This window comes from Microcaecilia unicolor, chromosome 2, assembly GCF_901765095.1.
Source record: "Microcaecilia unicolor chromosome 2, aMicUni1.1, whole genome shotgun sequence".
NCBI classification, from domain to species: Eukaryota; Metazoa; Chordata; class Amphibia; order Gymnophiona; family Siphonopidae; genus Microcaecilia; species Microcaecilia unicolor.
Window position 1 is genome coordinate 144,949,192 of NC_044032.1, and position 21,740 is coordinate 144,970,931.

General features: G+C 41.8%; 1 protein-coding gene across 1 annotated transcript in view; it reads left to right on the forward strand.

Annotated features, from left to right (window-relative positions):
- ADGRV1 (adhesion G protein-coupled receptor V1) overlaps positions 1-21,740 on the forward strand; it is a 921,762-nt gene that overhangs the window by 891,029 nt on the left and 8,993 nt on the right. Inside the window, 2 exon segments of the mRNA XM_030193377.1 lie at positions 828-1,019; positions 17,992-18,169. Of these exon segments, the coding sequence (XP_030049237.1) occupies positions 828-1,019; positions 17,992-18,169 (370 nt within the window).

Below are 21,740 nucleotides of genomic sequence, written 5' to 3' on the forward strand. Positions count from 1 at the left end.
AGGTGCTGTATATCACAGTGAGGGAGAGGAAGACATCGTATAGTGGAATTTAGCGAGTAAAATGTTGGCTTTTCAGCTCAATAACACATTGTTAATGAATGTGACTGTTGGGCAGACTGGATGAACCATGCCGAGTCTTTATCTGCCATCATTTACTATGTTACCACATATGTTGATGCATTTGGTCCATGATGTTTTTGACCTGACCTATCACATACTGTAATGCCATCTACCTAGGGAATAATGAATTACTAATGAGGAAATTACAAACAACGCAAAACACTGCTGTTCGACTGGCTTGCAAAGTCACTAAATTTGAAAGGTTGTCACCACTCCTCATTAGACTACATTGGTTACCTATTAAAGCTAGAATCATTTTCAAAACATGTGTTTTTATTTACAAAATGATTTACGGGATGGCTCCAGACTATATGTGTGACATGATAGATCTCTCAACTTGAAATTCAACTTTTACTGCAAGAGATGAATCCACTGTAGCTCGAGATTTCTCTCATTTAGGCACTAAATGGTAGAATTTTACTCCAAGGGAAATAAGACAACTCAATAACTGTCTGACCTTTTGCAAATTCTTGAAGGCTTTTATGTTCAATAAATTCCTTCATTAGATGTTGAAATCAGTTATAGCCAAGATCTTTCTCCTCGCCGCTACTATTTCAAGAATGTTCCTTTAACTCTTACAATTTTCATAACATGCATTATACATTAACTTGTACTGTTTATTACTTCTGTAAGCCACATAGAGCTGAATAATTATAGTCGGATAATAAATAAATAAATACTCATCTCTTTTCTCTTTCTCATTGCAGGGTCTCTATGTTTTTGTGGTGTATTTTATCCTGCACAACCAGCTCTGCTGCCCTGTGAAAGCCAGTTACAGTATAGAAACCAACGGTCATGCCCACACTGGGTCCAGCTTCTTCACACCAGGGAGTGGAATGTCCTCAGCAGGTGGAGAGATAAGCAAATCCACACAGAACCTCATCACAGCTATGGAAGAGGTAACTTTAACCATGCATTTACTTCAAAGACAGGAGTAGGTTCAAAAGTTACATTTTAAATTCAGGATGGATTTAGAGCTAGCACTATTTATAGCTGCAAACGTGATATTAAACAAACTGTTCTATTTCTCAAACCACTGGGCTAACATACTAAACCATAGTATGTCTGGTAAGTTAACAGTCCATTTCAGTAAAATACAAATAAGCCTCCGAAGCAAACTTTCATGAGAAAACATGCCCAACAGGAAAAAAAAAATAATTCTTATTATTATGGCAGTAGGTTTGCTCATAACACTGTGAACTGTGAATTTTAAAAAATAAACTAAAGAATAATAATTTCTGCTCTTGGAGAGTAATGCAGCATACCTGAAAGTTTGAATATTGCACTTCCTATCACTGAACTTTGGTTTAATATAGCATAGTACCATAGTAGATGATGGCAAATAACAATTTGTATGGTCCATCCAGTCTGCCCATCAAGATAAACTCGTAGCTTAAGGTATAATGTGATACTACATATGTATACTTGATCTTGATTTGTCTTCGCCATTTTCAGGGCACAGACCATAGAAGTCAGAAGTTAAGGGGCCCTTTCACTAAAATGCGCTAAGCAATGAATACATAAATTAGCATGTGGTAACTGCTAGCATACATATAATGTGACCATTACCACACTGGCACAACAGCAAAGCTAACTCACATGCTAAAGAGGCAATTCTATAACTGTATGTAAATGTGTGCCCCACTTACAGTCCACCCAAATTCCCTTCACGTGAATGCCCACCTGAAAAATGTGTGCAATCAAATACTGGCCTGTACTAGCAGGATAGTGTGTAGCTGGAAAAGGGCCATTTTTACTTAGGTTCTATTATAGACTACTACTACTACTTATCATTTCTATATCGCTACTAGACGTACGCAGCGCTGTATAGGGTAAGTGGCTATCAAAATATCTAACATGTAGGCGCTCACAGTTATGCTAGCAATAGAGCTGGTGCTAAGTGCACAAACTTAAGTGTGGCAGGGACACGTGCAACTCACAATATTCTCTATACATGCATAAGTGGGAACCCTGTCTATGTCCTGCCAAAGCTCCACACCTGAGTACACCCTACTTGCAAATATGCACCATGTAAGTTAAGCAGGTACTTGTAGAATTGCACTTAGGTGCCATACTAGTGTAGAAGAGCACAAGTGTGAAAATGCTAGCATTCATAACATTTACATGTGTTAACACACACATAAATGTGAGTGCCCAGGTTATTGAACTGTCCTTCTGTTATACAAGTACATGCTGGTTGTACTGTGTGTACTTTTAGGCATGACCTAATTTTTAAAGAATCCATTTATATGCATAAACCAGCATTTTATGAGGTATGTTCAAAAATGGTTTACAAAATTGCCATCGTTATGTTGAAACTCTTTGATGATTAAAGTAAAAAACAAAACAAAAAAAAACACATTTTGATAACAGCCAAACATACCTATCCTAGCCTCACTTCCAAATTCCATTGCTGATGGTGTCAACCTGAATCTTTGGATTTCAGAAGGAAAGAAGCTTGCGCAAGGAAGGTGTAGGCTTCAGAAGAAAAGAGGTGACTATGATCAGATTCAGGGCTTGGCTCTGAATTTATGTGTCAGAAAAAGACAGGCTTTATGGTGCATAGCAGGCAGACTACAGCTTGATAGAAAATAATCTGAAAGTAGCACTACCATTGTTGGTGCTATTTTACCTCTCTTCTGGTATTTTGAGGTCATCCTGATAAAGGGTTTGCTGTTTTATCCATCTCCTGTTACCTTGGGATCTTCCTACTAATGTTGGTGCTGCTTAACCCTCTTCCAGGGCCGCTGAGAGGGGGGGACAGGGGGGGACAGGGGGGACAAAAGTCCCCAGGCCCGGGCCTCCGGGGGGGGCCCGGCGCCGCCACTGCAGTGTGGCCCGCCCGCCCTCCTCGCTCCTCCTCTCCTTGCTCCGGAACTAACCTTAAGCCTCCTTCTTTCACTTCGTGTAAGCAGCAGCAGGGCAGGCCACTCCTTCCTTCCATGTCCTGCCTTCACCTGAAGTAACGTCCGCGAGGGCGGGGCACGGAAGGAAGGAGGAGAGGTCTGCCCTGCTGCTGCTGCTTGCGCGAAGTGAAAGAAGGAGGCTTAAGGTTAGTTCCGGGCCCGGTAGCGGGTGGAGGGGGGCCCGGCGACTTCAGGTGGGTGGGCCCGGGGGTGGCCTTGTCCCGGGCCCTACTCTCGGCGGCCCTGCCCTCTTCCATTACCTTGTGGTTTTCTTACAGTAGTTTAGAGTCTTCATGCCACTGTTATTGCCCTTTGCCCTTCTTTTGACACCATGGAGTCTTCAGGCCACTGTTGATTTCTTGTAGTGATGTGTTGCCTGTGTTACAGATGCCTATAAGTTTGGATTTAACTCACAGCTTTCCAGTAGAATTAGATTTTAGAAAGAGTGAAGAATTGGTTTGCGTCTCTCTGAGTAGGTTAATTGTTCTGAGTGTATTTATTGTACTTGCTTTATTTATTACTAGTAAAAAAGGCCCGTTTCTGACACAAATGAAACGGGTGCTAGCAAGGTTTTCCTCGGAGTGTGTATGTTTGAGAGAGTATGTGTAAGAGTGACTCTGTGAGAGAGAGAGAGAGAGTGAATGTGTGTGTGTGTGTGTGTGTGTGTGACAGAGAGAGAGTGAGACTGGGTGCAAGTGTGTCTGTGAGAGAGAGAGTATGTGTGTGTGAGAATGAGAGTGTGTGCCAGGTCGTCCCCTCCCTCCCTCCGAGTTTCAGGGTCCCCCCTCTCTCCCTCCTTCCCTCCGAGTTTCAGGGTCTCCCTCCCTCCAAGTTTCAGGGTCCCCCCTCGCTCCCTCCTTCCCTCCGAGTTTCAGGGTCTCCCTCCCTCCCTCCGAGTTTCAGGGTCCCTCCCTTCCTCTCCTCGTATGTGCTCCCGTTGCGTGCTGGTGGGTTGTGTGCTCTGGTTAGCTGGAAAGGCCGGCGTGCGGAATCTCAACCTGTCCCAGACGGGAATGGAAAGAAGAGAGCTCGGCAGTCGCTAAAGTCCGGATCCTAGCCGCCTTCGGCTGTTTATTAACAAGGTAAAAATGGCCGTGGCGGGGCACCGCTGCGGCGGCTGAGCCCATGCGCATGCTGTGTTCCAGCGCCATGGAGTGCCCGCATCTCAACTCCAGCGTCTCCATCGCACCTGACTCTGCCACGTTCCCCAGCGGCTCGCCTTCCTCGTGGTGCTGCAGTGGTTAGTCACCGACTTCTGGCAGGCTGCGTGAGGCTCAGGGAAGTCACCAGCCATGGAGGGCCTTGCTGGGTCTCCCGACAGCTGCTTCCTTCTCTCACAAAAACTTTACGCTGGGAGAGAGCAGTTCTGTAGCCAGAGAGTCAGATTTCTTTGTGGGACCGAGGAAATAGGCACTGGTAGACGCAGAACCTCCGTATGCCATATTCTCGCGGCTGTGGCTCCTGATCGCCACGGCCTGGCTGCTGCCGCCCACCCTGCTCTTTCCCATCGCCATCCCCGGTGCCACCGTGATCCGCGTCTACTTCTCCCTACTCACTGCTGCGACAGCGCTCATCTTCTTCCCTTGCTCGTCCACCGTCACCGTGATCAATGGGCGCCTTTTTTCGTGGTGACGTCAGTCCCTTGTTCGTCCATCGTCACCGTGACCAACGGGCGCCTTTTTTCACGGTGACGCCAGCCTGTGTTACGGAGCCTAGCAGACCAACTCCGAAGAAGTCACGAACACAAGCAGCAAGACCAATAGAACGTTGGAGGTGAGAATTATTATATAGGATATGTTTGTTTTTAACTGTTTCTAGAGACCCCTCAGGTTCTGCTTAAGGTGGATGGCAGAGAACCCTAGTACAGAGCTTCCCAAACTGTGGGTCAGGACCCCAAATGGGGTCACAACTTTGTTTTTGGGGGGAGGGAGGTTGCGACCTAGGTGGGCTCTCCATAGGTGCATCATTATGCTGCACCTCCAGGCAGGGTCACAGTTTTATTTGGACACAATCATTGGGTTACAGCCAAAAAAGATTGGAAAGCACTGCTCTAGTAGTTCTGCTTAAGACTTTTTTTTATTTCAGAAGTATTTTGATGTGCAGAATTTGGTTTCTAGTTGATGTTTTTCCATTTTATTGCATTCATCAATTGATTGGCATGTATCATCTGAACATATGGTTCACTCTTCCTCAGCTATAACCCACTTGGAACTATTTATGGTGCTAGCGGGATATAAATGTAATGTAATTTTACTCTGACTTGTTTGTTTCTAGAACAAGCAAAGGGATCTTCTGAACAGTACATTAATGAAAGAAGCAAACCCCTTTTGGAGTGAAACTGAGATTAGTGTAAAACCCACCCTCATTTGAAATCCTTGTTTTGATTTCTGGTTCCCTGGCCATAGCTCCATATTGAAATGGGACAAGCATCTTTGCCTAGCTCAGACACTGTATCACAAGGAACAGCTAAGTAGTGAGAAGTGATAGGGTTGTTTAGGCTTACGCACTTCCCTGGAAGAAATCAAGTAGCTCTGGAATACAGTGGGGAGCCACTGATTCTAGAAAGAAGGAGAGGAAACATTGGATACCCCTTGAATAACAGCAAAGAGGGCCAAGCAGCTCGAGGGAACTGCATCTGTGACCATTTTTTTTGTTGTTGTTGCATTTGTACCCCGCGCTTTCCCACTCATGGCAGGCTCAATGCGGCTTACATGGAGTAGTGGAGGGTTAAGTGACTTGCCCAGAGTCACAAGGAGCTGCCTGTGCCTGAAGTGGGAATCAAACTCAGTTCCTCAGGACCAAAGTCCACCACCCTAACCACTAGGCCACTCCTCCACTCTGAATGCAATCCAGTTTTGAGAGATATTCAAGAGAAAAGAATGAAAGAGGAGTGTCTTGGCAATTCCTAGGGAAATTAGGTGATTGTAAGTGTCTTCAGTTTTTTTTTCTGCGTGCTCTGCCTTACTATTGTTGTGCTTTTGTCTTTTTTGCTTGCTATTTGTTGTAAACTTTTGCCAGCCGATATTCAGCTGGTGATAGTTAATGTTTTTTTAATTGCTGAATGTAGCCGGCTAGATTAGCCCTGGATTTTCAATGCCGAGGCATATGTGGACCCCAACAATGAATATCCAGGGTTAATTTTCCCGATGCTGGTAACTGAGGCTTATTAGTATCTCCGCCGATGTTCAGCCTGGGCCCGCATAAGACAGTTATGCGGTTTTTGGCTGAATATCGGCCAAGAACCATATGAATTTTTTTTTACCATTAAAAACCCCTCCTGGTTTTCTGTTTTCTTAGAAGTTGGTCTTGTTGGCTTCTTAGATGTGGACTAAAAGAAAAGATTTTGTTTTCTTCTTTTTCCTATTATAATTGCCTCTGTTTTATTCTGATTATTTTCTTGATTTATTTATTGTATACATTGCAATGAATAACAATTTTTTTAAAAACCCTCCTAACAATGCTCCTTCCCCCCTCTCCCAGCTTGCCTCCATGATGAAAGCACCCCCACCCCTGAATGCCCCCCCCCCAACCATCTAGGTAGGCCCTGGTGGTCCATAGAGGTTGTTGGGGACAGGAGTGAAGGCCACTCACTCCTGCCCCTTGCGGATGCCATGAAAAAAATCGCTGCTGCTCCCTGTATCACCCCTGACATGCCCACTTTTTTTGTGGCAGTTAGAGGCGATATTCAGTGCCACTGCCTGTTTTAGTTACGCTGAATATTGGGGATTAGGCGGCAAAATCCTCTCCTGCCCAAAGACCAGAGGACACTCAATGAAAATACATGAAAATGCTTTTAAAACAAATAGGAGGAAATATTTTTTTACTCAGGGTTCCTTTAACAAAGCTGTGGCAAAAGGGGGCCTGCGCTGGCATCACTGTGTGTTTGTCATGTGCGCCAAGGCCCCCTTTTACCGCAGTGGGTAAAAGGCAGGTCTTTGTTTTTTTCCAAGAAATGGCCATGTGGAAAGTGAAGTACTTGCCACGTGGCCAGTTTGGGGGAGAGCACTTACCACCACCCATTGAGGTGGCAGTAAGGGCTCCTGCGCTAACCCAGTGGTAACCGGACAGTACACGGCACTGCCTGATTACCACAGGGTACACACTGGCACTACAAAAATTGAAATATTTTTGCAGCGCCAGAAATGGCACATGCTGGGGGAGGGAACTACTGCTGGGTTGCTGTGGTAGCCCAGCAGTACTTCACTTTTAGCGTGCAGTAAGCCTGTGTGGGGCTTACCACCGCTTCATAAACGGGCCTCTTAAAGAATAGTTAAGCTCTGGGATTCACTGCCAGAGGATATGGTAATAGAGGTTAGTGTATCTGGATTTTTAAAAGGATTGGACAAGTTCTGGAGGAAAAATCCATAGTCTGTTATTGAGATGGACCTGGGGGAAATCACTGCTTGCACCGGTATTGGTAGCATGGAATGTTGCTTCTGATTTGGTTTCTGCCAGGTACTTGTGACCTGGATTTGGCCACTGTTGAAAACAGGATACTAGGCTAGGTGGACCATAGGTCTGACCCAGTATGGCTATTCTTATGTTCTTAAATCACTTTTATTTATTTATTTATTTTTATTTTATGCATTCTTGTATTCCACTATTTTCCAAAAAGAGGTTTCGGTTCAAAGTGGCTTACAATTTACATACTGGTTGAAAGTTACAGTGCTGGTTTGACAGTTTTGGTTGAATTTACAAAGATAGTTTACAAATAGGAAGTGGAGAACATTGATAGCTAAGTCATTTAATTGTAGAATTTTCTAAAGAGATAGGTTTTCAGTTCTTTTCTGAACTGTAGATAGTTGGTGATGCTTCTTGTGATCTTTGGTATTGAATTCCACCATTTTGAACCCAGGTAACTAAATCCAGCCATGTATATAGATTTGTAGATTATGTTTCTGCAGTTGGGTAGGTGAAGAAGAGGTAGCTTCTGGTTTCTGGGCTTACATTTCTTGGGGATAGTTTGATCATATCGAGCATATATTCTGGAGACATGCCAAATAGTATTTTGTAGATGATGGCACTAGATTTGAAGATTAGTCTAGCCTTAGTTGGCAGCCAATGTAGTGTTTCAAGCAGTGAAGTGACTCATATTTCAACTTTTTGAATATTAGCCTGACTGCTGTGTTCTGGACGGTTTGCAGCGATTTCAGTGTGCTTTCCTTGCACCCTACGTATACTGCATTGCAGTAATCTAGTTGTGATAGTATTGTTGATTTGTATTATTATTCGGAATGATTGTCTAGGAAAATAGTCACTGATCCTCCTCAGTTTCCAAAGTGTTCTGAAGCACTTTATTGTTACTGCTGATATTTGACTGTCTATTGATAGGTGTTTATCAAGAATAATTCCCAGTATTTTTAGTTGTGTTTCGATTTGATATGTTTGATGGTTGATTGTGAAGTTTTAATATCAGATGGTTGGTTCAGAACCCCAGTTATTTCCTAAACTGAGGTATTGAGTGCTGGTAATATTTTTGTATTCATTATTTTTACTGACATTGCATTGTGTGATGTGATACTGTTTATTTTATTGTGCATGTTTGGCTATAACCTGCTGTGATCATTGGATACGGCGGACTATATATTTTAATAAACATAAACACAAAGAGTAAAGAGTATAGTTTAACTTTCCTACAGCCTTCCCCCCCCCCCCCCCCCCCCCAGTTATATTGGTCCCAATCTAGACCCAAGTACTGTATTCAGTGTAAATAGATGTATACATCAGTGTCACCTCCTTAAAGGTTTGCTCCCAGCCTGCCAAGCAGTGCATAATAGCCCTGAGAGGACCACTCCATACTGACAGGGATTACATATTTATTCATGTTTGATTACTTTATTTTAATATTGCTTTTGGGCTTTTTTTTATAATACTGCTTAGAACTCTGAGGGGCCCTTTTACTAAGCAGTGGTAGGGCTAACGCGTGGGTTGTGTGTGCCAAATTGACACTGCCAGCAGGTTAGTTCAGACACCCGGCGGCAATTTAGAAGTTGGTCTGCACTGTTTCCCATGGTAGAAAATTTTTTTTTTCTATTTTCTACCCAGGAGGCATTCTCAGATGTAATCGGCAGGATGGCTACATTGGCACGTGCTCACGGTTAGCACATGAGCCCTTACCGCTAGGTCAGTGGGTGGAGGTAAGGGCTCAGGCAGTAAATAGCCATGCGCTACTTTTGATTTTAGTGCACAGCCTTTACTGCCCCATAAAAAAAGCCTTTTTTGACAGCCGTGGTAAACCATTGGCCCAGCACATGCCAATTTAATTTGTCCAAACTACAACAAACCACTTTTTACCGCAGCTTAGTAAAAAGGTCCCTCGGTGATTGGGAAAATGCAAATGTTTTTAAAATAAATTCTACGTTTGTACTTGAAGCAATAGAGTATTAGTGGGAACTTCAGTGCTGGCTTTTTTTTTTTTTTTTTGCTTCTTAGCCTATAGCTCTAACCAGTTGCCTACTCCTCCACTCAAGCTTCATTGAAAACAGATGGTAAATCCCACTGTTATAGTACAAAGTTGCTTGCCCTAATGACTAGAAAACTAACAAAAAAAATTATAGATATGTGGTATCCAAAAATGAACCAATGAGTGATTCATCCTAAAACTAACCAATCCAAAAATTATTACCTTGCACATCCCTCGTACTGAGCATAACTGGAGGGGAAACAGTGAGCATGGGATAAAAGTAGAGGAATAGCCTAATGGTTAATGCAGTGGCCTGAGAACCAGGAGGAGCCAGGTTTGATTCCTACTGTAGCTCCTTGTGACTCTGGCAAGTCTCTTAAACCTCAATTGCTCCAGATTAAAAAAAAAAATTTAGATTGTGAGCCCACTAGGGGTAGAAAAAGTAGTTGTACATAATATGTAACGGTAACAGAGTTCAAACATGCGTGGGATATGCATAGAGGAATCCTGTGCAGAAGGAATGGATCCTCAGAAGCTTAGCTGAAATTGGGTGGCAGAGCAGTTGGGGGGAAGAGGGGGTGGTGGTTGGGAGGCGAGGATAGGGGAGGGCACACTTATATGGTCTGTACCAGAGCCGCTGATGGGAGAGGGGGTGGTGGTTGGGAGGCGAGGATAGGGGAGGGCAGACTTATACGGTCTGTACCAGAGTCACTGATGGGAGGCGGGACTGGTGGTTGGGAGGCAGGAAATACTGCTGGGCAGACTTATATGGTCTGTGCCCTGAAAAGGACAGGTACAAATTCAAGGTAAGGTATACACATATGAGTTTGTCTTGGGCAGACTGGATGGACCATGCAGGTCTTTTTCTGCCGTCATCTACTATGTTACTATGTTACTATGTAAACTGCTTTGATTATACCATAGAAGGGCAGTATATCAAATCCCTTCCCCTTTACCCCACAATTTTGGGTCCAATGCTAGTCACTTGAATAGTAAAGGTTAAACATTAGAATGAGGGAAGAGAGAGCAGTGTGGCAACATATAAGATTGATATGAGTGTTTAAAGGAAACATGTAAGCAGACGAATTGTTCAATATGGAAAAAAAAGTCATGCAAGGATGCAAGAAACTGGGTGGAGTAGGGAAGTTTTATATTTTCTCTTTCCTAATCTTGTATGCCCTATCTATCTTCTCCTTTTTATGTCCCTTCTCCACTCCTTTTTATGTGGTCTTTTTACTAAGCTGCGCTAAAAAGTGGCCTCTGGTATGCCATATGCTGAGGCCACTTTTAGTGCAGCAGAAAAATGGCAGCATTTTCTATCCCCCGGCCCGCCAATAATGTCCTCACACTAACATCCCAATTAGTGCATGGCCATTATTACAGGAGCCCTTACCACCACCTATTTACTAAGCACTAAGGACTTATGTACTGACCATGTGTTAATCGGTTAGCGTACGGCGATACAGCTGCGCTAGTTGATTAGTGCTGGGACACCTACTCTCTGCCCCTCCCCCCCAAAACACATGTGGGTAGCACATATCGAACAGAGAACTACCGTGGGATGCCTCAGATCGCCTCCCGGTAGTGGATTCTAATCTGCAATAAGCACGCATTAGAACTTGCCACAGCTTAGTAAAAAGACACCATTGGGCTCATTTTCAAAATGTAAAAATGTCTAAAAAGTGGCATAAATTAGACATTTTTCTCACAAAAACATCCACATCAGTATTTTCAAAACCTATTTTTAGACGTTTTGTATGAAGTCCGTCAGAAGTCCATCCAAATCTCAAGGGGGTGTGTCAGGGGCATGTTCAGGGCGGGACTTGGGCGTTCCTAAGTCTTAGACATTTTTCAGCCATAATGGAACAAAACAAAAACGTCCAGGACTAAAACTAAGATGTTTTGAGCTAGACCTGTTTTTATAACAAATAAGGCACAAAAAGGTGCCCTGAATAACCAGATGACCACTGGAGGAAATCAGAGGTGACCTCCCCTTTTTCCCCCAGTGGTCACTAACCCTCTCCCATCTCCCAAAAATGTGATGAAAACCATTACTTGCCAACCTCAGATGCCAACCTCAGCTTATACTCAGGTCCATTAGAATAGCATACAGGTCCCTAGAGTAGTCTAGTAGTAGTGCAGTGCACAGCAGACAGGTGGAGCCAGGCTCCAACCTCTCCATAATTGTTACACTTGTGGAGGAAACTGTGAGCTCTCCAAAACTCACCAGAAACCCACTGTACCCACAGATAGGTGCCCCCTTCATCTGTAAGGGCTATGGTAGTGGTCTACAGTTGGGGGTAGTTGATTTGGGGTGGGTTTTGTGGGGCTCAGCAGACAAGGTAAGGGAGCAATGGTGAGATGTGTACCTGGGAGCTTTTTATGAAGTCCACTGCAGTTCCCCCTAGGGTGCCCTATTGCTGTCTTGGGATGTCAGGGAGACCAGTCTACTAAAAATTCTGACTCCTCCTATATCCCAATGACTTGCTTTTGTGCATTTAGCAGGTGGACATGTTTTTTTTTTTTTTTTTAATGGACCAAAAAAAAAAACCATCCAAATCACAAAACAGTACTTTTGGGAAAAAAAGATGTTTTTCTTTTTTTAAAATGACCTTCTTTCCTATTTAGATTTTGAACTTAGACGCCATATCAAAAATGCCCCTCCATATCACTTAGGCCTCTGTTTTCCTTTTTCATGTTATTCTCTGCTTTCTTTGCCTATCCATAACTCTTTCCCCTTCCATGCCATCTCTCATTCCTTCTATAGAGACCCCAAACGTTCCATTAGTTATGTAGGCAGAGGCCTCTAGCAGCTCTACTAACATATTGCACTGTGATCTTTTTATGCCACCCAGTATTTCTAGAACTCAGAAGGGCTCTCCTTATCAGTGAGCTAATGGTTGGAAGAGACCTCATATTGGTGGGCAAATTGAATGGTATAAACACTCAGCCCAGAGGCTGCCCTTTAACTTTGATTAACTCAATCATCGTACCATACAGGAATAGGGGTCTTAGAAGCAGACACTGTACTACACTGGCCTATGCAACCCCTGTTATCCCTCAGGTCCTAGTGTGGTGGCTTAGCCACCATAAGTTGACTAAATAAGCCAACACCAGTAGTACTTAAGGACATTAAGAAGTCAGAAGCAAGAGTAGACATCTGAAAGAAGGAGTGTAAAAGGTTTGCATGGATCCTGGAAGTGAAGAAGAGGATTCAGAGGACAACTCCAGGAGCTAAGACAAAGAATGCCTGGGTTCTACAAGAAAGACACATGTGCTGCCACATCTGAGTACAGTATCCAAAAACTACATATTTGATAGGACTTGAATCCCAGGATTCAAAGAAAGAGCACCTGCAACATGTCTGTGATCTGCCTCCAAGGAAGAAGAGTTAGTGAGAGAAGGGGAAAAGTACAGGAGTCCTGAGTTTAGGAGGAGAATTCCAATGAATGAGAAGAGGAGCTTTACCACACACAAGGGAAGGGGGAAAAGATAAAAGGTGAACTGCATTTGTATCATTTCTATTCTTTGCTTTGACTTCTTAAAGACTTTCTGTACACTTTCTTGGTTTGAAACAAACCCTGGACTCCACTGTGAGTTTTTGGAAGTGGCAGAGTGAGTGATCCCATGAGCCAACTGCCTCTCAGCCCTACCTGGACCCATCGCTGAACCCTGAAACTCAAGGGTAGTGAACCTGCGCAAAGTAGTGCTCCCTGCAGAGCAAAGAGTGCCTGGTGAGAGACCTCAAACTAGTGGTCAATACTCTATGCTGCTTCTTGCCTCCTTGTCCTCCATGTCCCCCAAAACATAGAACAACAATGAAAATAGACGAAAATATGAGACAAGTTATTGGCTATACTTTTTCTTAGGTAATCTAATTGCATTTCAAAAGCAACTACTGAGTAATGATTGATACTTCAATGCTAGAACCTTTGGTCATTGTGATAGACAATTGTTGGGGAATTCTATAAATGGCGGCTAAATTGGGCACTAATTCCACACCCAGCTTTCAGTGCAGAAACGTGTTCTAATGGATGCAAGGCTCCAAAACGAGGTTGAAACGGTAGATCAACGCAGAAATAGAGAGAAAAGAAGACCAACTATTCCACAAGGAAACCAGACAAGCAAAAATGATGGAAGATTCAAAACACCAAGTCTCAACCCCGTCAGCGATTCTGCCTTAAACACATTTTGTTTTCTTCAAGATAAGTGGCAGAATCATCCTTATGCACTAATTTCACACCCAACTTTCAGTGCAGAAACATGTTCTAATAGATGCCAGGCTCCAAAACAGAGTTGAAATGGCAGATTGGTGCAGAAACAGGGACAAAAAAAACAGAACAACTATTCCACAAGGAAACCAGACAAGCAAAAATGGTGGAACATTCAAAACACCAAGTCTCAACTCCGTCAGCGATTCTGCCTTAAACACATCTTGTTTTCTTCAAGATAAGTGGCAGAATCACCCTTATGCACTAATTCCACACCCAACTTTCAGTGCAGAAACATGTTCTAATAGATGCCAGGCTCCAAAACAGAGTTGAAATGGCAGATTGGTGCAGAAACAGGGACAAAAAAAACCAGAACAACTCTTCCACAAGGAAACCTGACATGCGAAAATGGTGGAAGATCCAAAACACCAAGTCGCAACCCTGTCATCGATTCTGCCTTAAACACATCTTGTTTTCTTCAAGATAAATGGCAGAACCACCCTTATGTGCTAGTGGTGTTGTTTACAGGACCCCTGAAGAAGGCAGTGTTGGGTCATTTGTACCAACACATTCTGTTTAACTGCTGATGAATAAACTTTTTTATCCTGATCATCTTGTGACTTGGTATTCTGGGTCTTGCACCGTTTTTGCTTGTCTAGTTCGGTGCAGAAATACACTTATGCACCCAGTTATAGGACAGCATCTAAGTGTATCCATGCATGACTGCAAAGGGAATGTTCCCATGGGAGTGGCGTGGTGGGTCAGGGGCATTCTGAAAAATTGTGCATAGTATTATAGAATACCACAGATGTGCGCCTAACTTGCATGCCAGGATTTACACCTGGTTTCAATTGATGTAAGTCCTTACACCCAAAGTTGGGCGTGGAATTCAGTGACCAGTGCTATTCTACAAAGAACGCTCATCCCAGAGTGCCCTGTATAGAATAGCACTGGGCAACAATTTTTTTTTTTTTACTTCCATTTTTGGTTGCCATTTATAGAATCTGACCTTTGCTGTGGCCAGTGGGACATACACAGTGCAGATGTTAACAAAACGACTCTGGGATTCTTGTGAGAATCTGTAATCACTGCCAGTTGCAGTGTACCCAAGGATCGTCCCAGGAATCCACAAGCATTTCGCTGCTGGCACATTTCATTTCATGTATTATTAATTTATATGCCCTGGTATCCATCTGTTCTACATGGCTCACATATATAATGACATTAACAAATAAACCCACTTCAATTATTCCAATAGAAAAGTATTATCTTCCATTTGTTTTGTGACCTTTACTTCTGTGAAACAAAAACAAAATCAAAATAATTAATTATTTGCATTTTGAAAGGCACATTTACAAATTAAATCAGACTTCAGCTTTGAAAAGTATTGCTTGCTGCTTCCCAGTATAAGTATTTTTTCCATTCCGGTCATGCAAAATTAAATGAGGTGGAAAAGTACTTTGTAATTTTATATTGCAAAATATGATTGCCTCAGTTTCTCTTTCAGCTGATTGAAAGCATCTTATAATTGTATTACTGTTTTTGGCTTGTAGCACTGTTTTCACAATAGCTGTATCATTATCATTTCATGACAACATATTGAATTCAGTTTGTTGCAAGAACCCTGACTTAAACAAGTGTTTTCCTGAACAGTTTATTAATATGCTCCAGATGTTCTCTAGTTCATTAACTGTTGCAAATACTCCTTACCACTTCATTGAGAAAATCACTTGGATTCCTTAGCCTGCAGTACTTGCAGGAATGGATATATACTGTATTTGGTTTTCAAATAATTCTACTCTACTTCCAAAATACCTTATCTATCACTTTCCTAGTCCACCTACTGTCAATGAACTGCTGAGATTAGTAAATGTATTGAGGTAAGAAACAACAGATTTCTTACAAAGAAGCTGGAGTTCATTCTGCCTGTGGAGAGATTCTGTTGGCTTTGGAAAGACTCAACTTGATCAACTAACAATCATTCACATAATCTGCTTGATCAGAGAGCAAGTTAGTATGCAAATCTTTATCTTTATTGGGTGCTTGATATACCACCTTACAGAAAATCTAGCAAAGCACTTTACAAATGTAAAAAATATATATGTGTGTGTGTGTGAGAAGTGAATAGAAGTACAGTAACAAGATAGGTCAAGTGAAATAACAAGAGAGATGGGAAGAAATCAGTAACTCTCACATACTGGCCAAGCCTATCAACTCTCCTGGAAAGCCAACCGAATAAGATGAATCCTCAAAATGGTTCTAAATTTGATATATGACTGTTCAGCCCAAATATCTAGGGGAAATGAATTCCACAAAGAGGGTGCCACAGCAAAAAAAAAAAAAAAGGCAGAATGATGGGTCATCTCCAATCTGGAACAATAGACAGGGGGAAGACTGGGTTGTAGAAGAGGTGTACAGAGTAATAAGGGAAGACAAATAGGAAGGAACACCAGAGTGTAGCATCTTGTAAGTCAATATTAGTATCTTGTATTGAATGCAATAGGCAATAAGGATCCAGTGATTAGTGAATTAGCAAGGGGGTAATAAGATCATATTTATTGGTGTGAGCAAGTAAGCAGATGCAGTATTTTATACAGTCTGCAGCATTTTGAGCCAAGTGCCTGGTAAGGCAGCATAGACAATGTTGCAGTAGTCCAATTTTGAGGCAACCAAGGAATAAAGAAGAGTAGCACAGGTGCTTTCATCTAAGTAAGACTGGAAGGAATAAATAAGATGTAGGGACCAGAAACAGGACTTGACAACCGAGGAAATATGAAGAACAAGCAATTTTTGCGAGTCTAAAATTACCCCCAGATATTTGAAAAATCTTAATCAGAGTGGATTGGGCACCCAAGAAAGAGGGGACTGCTGAGGGATAAAAAGGTTATCCAGTAATCCAGAGATTGACAGATTTTTATGGGTTTAGAACCAGGTGATTTGTAGTTAACCATTCATTCACCAAGTTCAAGCAGGCCTGAAGATCAGGATTATATAGCTCCTGAATGGAAAGCAATAAACTATCATCGGGTGAGGGGGGAGAGGATGGAGATGGACGATGGAAGGGAAACCTGAAATGTGCAGTCAGAAAGGAGTGAAACCATTCAAGAACAGATCCCGAGATACCTACGGATAAACGTCTGGATAGTAACAGCAAGTGATTCATCAGATCAAAAGCCACAATGAGGTCTAGTGAGATCAGCATGGCCGCATTTCCCCAATCAAATGCAGAATATAGGTTGTTGAGAAGAAAAAAAATCTTGGATGATAATAAACATTTGAATTTTAAGAGCATTGTCTACTCATTGTTTGAGCAGCTTCTGAGTAAAATCATTCTTGCTTATGCTGATCAGAAATCTTTCCAAAAGGGTGAAATTTACAAATACACAAGTATTGCCTTGATAAGAAAACATGCACATTCAAGGAGATAAGAAAAAAGTATCCTCTGAAGCCAACACCTGAAGTTTAAAATGGAAAAAAAGATTTCCTATGGAGCTGAGTTGAACCAGTAATATTAGGAAAATTTTGAATTTTGGCATCACAAAACAAAGAATCCTTTTTCTTAAAATAAGCCTTCATAGCAAATCTTACCTTTCTCATAATCAAAGGTAACAAGATGATTGTTTTATTTTTTTTTAATTTGTGAAAGCAAATGTTATAATGACAATGCACTCTCATGTGAGAGAGATAAGTTCAGTTCCTGGTCCTGACTGCTGCCAACCACTGCACAAGAGTGGCACCAGTAGATCAGATTCAGTTTATATATGTTTACAGTTTAATAAAATTTGATGTACTGCTCAGCCTTATCAGATCAAGGCAGTTTACAATAAAAAATCAAAGTAATGGAAAGGAACTCCATAAATTATAAAGAGACAGACCTAATATGTACAATCTCAAGTCTCATCCATTCTTCCTTATTCTTTCCTACCATAACATCACTCTTCCCCACTCTTCTCCCCTTCCCTTCATATCCCTGACCTCTTCTCACACTATATAAAAGTACATTTTCCATATCTATTAGTATATCTTACTCTACAGAATGAATATTCAAAAGATTGTTACAAAGTACAGGAGCAAGCCAATAAAAATATACTTGAGCATGTAGATTCCCAATGAGCCTTCATCTGGTTTCTCAAAAGGATTGTAGTCTCCCCCAGATGAGAACTGTTGCTGTGACAGCTGGGCTACTTTTTTTCTTAAAATTTGATGGTGAGGGAACAAAAAATGGATGACAGATCTGAGTAGTTGTGAATGAAGGGTCATGAAGCCATAACCCTAGGTCGCTCAGGTTCTAATTTTACAAGAAGGTTCCAAGTTAGCAAAAGGAAGTAATTTTTTGTATGCTTTGTTTCAGGTGCCTACTGATTGGGAAAGGGCCTCACTGCAGATGGACAGTCAGATTGGCTTTGCCTTCAATCACAGCCCACAGAATGGCAAAGCTTTCAGGACCAGTGGAGGGTTCGGCAATGGTTCGCTTGTGGCTGAAGATGAATCACAAGAGTTTGATGACTTAATATTTGCTTTAAAGGCTGGTGAGTGACATTGTTTATTGTAGAAGCAAAGAAGTATTGATCTAGTGACAGGTTTCAATTCTTGCCCAACATCTAAATTCATAATCCACTCCTTGCTCTTGTAGTATTAATAAAGTCTGTAAAATTCTAAATTTAGCAAATAATTATTCACAAGACTTGGAGCATGCAGAGAGATTGTACTTTATCAATCAAGAAGCAGACAGGGTCTCTCACAAATCTTCAGTTGCAAGCAGAACAGCCAATGTACACATGCAACCAAGGACCTGAAAAGTAACTGGAGAAGTCTAAGGGGGTCTTTTACTAAAGCTTAGCTTGAGTTATCTACAGCAGGGCCCATAGGAATAAAATGGGCCATGCTGCAGATAACTTGAGCTAAGCTTTAGTAAAAGACCCCACAAACTGGGTGGAATCTTAAGAGAATGCTTTCTGAGTTTGTTTTAATTGTATTGCATTGTACAGTTTATATTCCGCCTTTAACCTTAAGGATGCAAGGTGGATTACAAATAAATGAAAATTTCACATTTGAAGAAATTTACAACAATCTTTCTTTATCAAGCTAAGCCAATTACAATTTTTATTTGTTGATTTAAAAATAAATAAGTTTTAATTGCCTTTTGAAAAAGAAGATAAGATGAAATTTGACAGATCTGATAGGGAATATTATTCGAAAAAGTGGCATTTAGATTTTCCACCAGTGAAAAATATAAACCAGACGTCTATTCGGGAGCAATCTTTTATATATCAAAGTTCAATCTCTGCACGCTTCTCAAATTTGACCTATTAATAGGAAATGTTAAAAGCTGCACTAAATTTTCTGAATTAAGTCCATAAAAATATTTGTAAACTATACAGGTATTTTGAAATGAAGACGTGACTCCACTTTAAGCCAATGTAATTTGTTCAAAAGTGAAGTTGCTTTATGAAACTTTCCTAGCATAAAAATCAACCTTGCAGATGTATTTCATAACAATTGCAGTTTCCTACATAATTTTATTTTATTTTTATTTATTGAAATTTTCAATTTTCTTTGTCTAAACAAAACCAGAAATATGCATCAAAAGATAAAATTCCTTCTTCTTTGTAAAGCAGCACACTTGACATTCTCCAGTCATCTTCAGTCTTATGATTTACTATTTTGGGGGCCCTTTTACTAAGCCACGTAAGCAGCTATGTGCGCCCAATGCACGCCAAAATGGAGTTACCATACGGCTACCACATGGCTCTTGTGGCGACTTTATTTTTGGCGCACATCCGATACACAGCCAAAAAATAATTGTTATTTTCTGCCGCACATATCAGACACACGCCAAGTGGCATTTGGCATGCGTAGGTCATTACCGCCTGGTTACCATATGAGACTTTACTACTAGGTCAATGGCTGGCAGTAAGATCTCAGACCCAAAATGGACAAGTTTCAATTTTGATTTGCTGCACGTCCATTTTTGGCAAAAATTTTAAAAAGATCTTTTTTACAGGTGCACTGAAAAATGATTCTGCGGGCACCCAAAACCCACGCCTATACTACCGCAGGTCATTTTTCAGCGCACCTTAGTAAAAGGACCCATATTGTTGTTAACTGCCTGTGTTTCTTTGTCTCTTCCAGTATGGTGGACTTTGAGAATGGGATTTGAATTAGGAAATTGTTTTCATTGTGTTTTTCTGATGGAATGGGGTTTTTTTTCTTATTTTTTTTCACATGTTATACGTGTGATATTTGTGAAAATTGGGGTGCTTTGTGAAAGCTCTTTCTAATATACTTAAATTACATCTGATTTCTGAAAACAATTCAATGTGTGTTCTCTGCCACACACCTTGATGCCTACTTAAGGCATGAACACTTACACCTGTCCTAGAGCTAATGCAAATTAACATGTGTACAAGCTCCACTACCTACACTCTGCCCATGTGAAAGCTCACAGTGAAAGTAAACGCCATGCAAACAATATACATGCATTTATACTGATCAGTATTTTATTAAAGGTCATGTATGTACAAATGTAGATAACTAAAATATTGCCATTTACGTGCATTCTGGGCACCTACAATTAGGCAGCTCATTAAAAAAATATCTCCTAGGCTTGTTATGGATGGAGTTTGGGAAAAGCATGGATGGAGTTACAATTTATATGGGTACTTTATGAAAATACATGCCATGGTGTATATTGTACATGCATACATTTATATCTGCTCTTGGGTAGACGTGGAGGGGCATAATCGAAAGGGACGTCCAAGTTTTGATGAGGACGTCCTCACAAAACGTCCCAATCCAGGGGCGGGGAAACCCGTATTTTTGAAACAAGATGGACGTCCATCTTTCATTTTGATAATACGGTCAGGGATGTCCAAATACTGAAATTTGGTCAGCCTTAGAGATGGTCGTCCTTAGACTTGGTCGTTTCTAATTTTCGGTGATAATCGAAACCAAGGACATCCATCTCAGAAACGACCAAATGCAAGTCATTTGGTCATGGGAGGAGCCAGCATTTGTAGTGCACTGGTCCCCCTGACATGCCAGGACACCAACCGGGCACCCTAGGGGGCACTGCAGTAGACTTCATAAATTGCTCACAGGTACTTAACTCCCTTACCTTGTGTGCTGAGCCTCCCAAAACCCACTACCCCAACTGTACACCACTACCATAGCCCTTACGAGTGAAAGGGGGCATCTTGATGTGGGTACAGTGGGTTTGTGGTGGGTTTTGGAGGGCTCGCTGTTTCCTCCACAAACGTAACAGGGAGGGGGGATGGGCCTGGGTCCGCCTGCCTGAAGTGCACTGCACCCACTAAAACTACTCCAGGGACCTGCATACTGCTTGTGATGGAGCTGAGTATGACATCTGAGGCTGGCAATCAGTATTTTGAAAGATATATTTTGAGGGTGGGAGGGTGTTAGTGACCACTGGGGGAGTAAGAGCACGTCATCCCCGATTCTCTATGGTGGTCATCTGGTCATTTGGGGCACCTTTTTGTGCCTTGGTCGTAAGAAAAACACGACCAGGTAAAGTCGTCCAAGTGTTCGTCAGGGACGTCCTTGTTTCTTTCGATTATAGGTTGAAGACATCCTAGTGTTAGTCACGCCCAAGTCCCGCCTTCTCTGCGCCTCTGGTACGCCCCCTTGAACTTTGGCCATCCCTGCGATGGAAAGCAGTTGGGGACATCCAAAATTGGCTTTCGATTATACCAATTTGTACGACCCTGTGAGAAGGACAACCATCTTCTGATTTATGTCAAAAGATGGGTGTCCTTCTCTTTCAAAAATGAGCCCGTTAATGTCCATACCTTCAAGCTAGGTGCAATGTAAAATAGGCAAAACATAGTGCCTTATTGCCCTGTTAATTTAGATGCCCTGTTTTTAATGAACCCTCAATCAGGCCTTAAATGTTTATTTTTACAGAAGAAATATGTCCACAGAGGACCCTATGATCTCTGACCTAGTTGGCATTAAGAGGGTTTTGTACTTGTAATTTTAGTTGAAGAGATATGTTATGATGTTTTTCTGTGAATTAGATTTGGTGAACATAAATAATTGTTCAGCTTGAACTGGAGCAATTCAATTTACTGTTGAGATTCT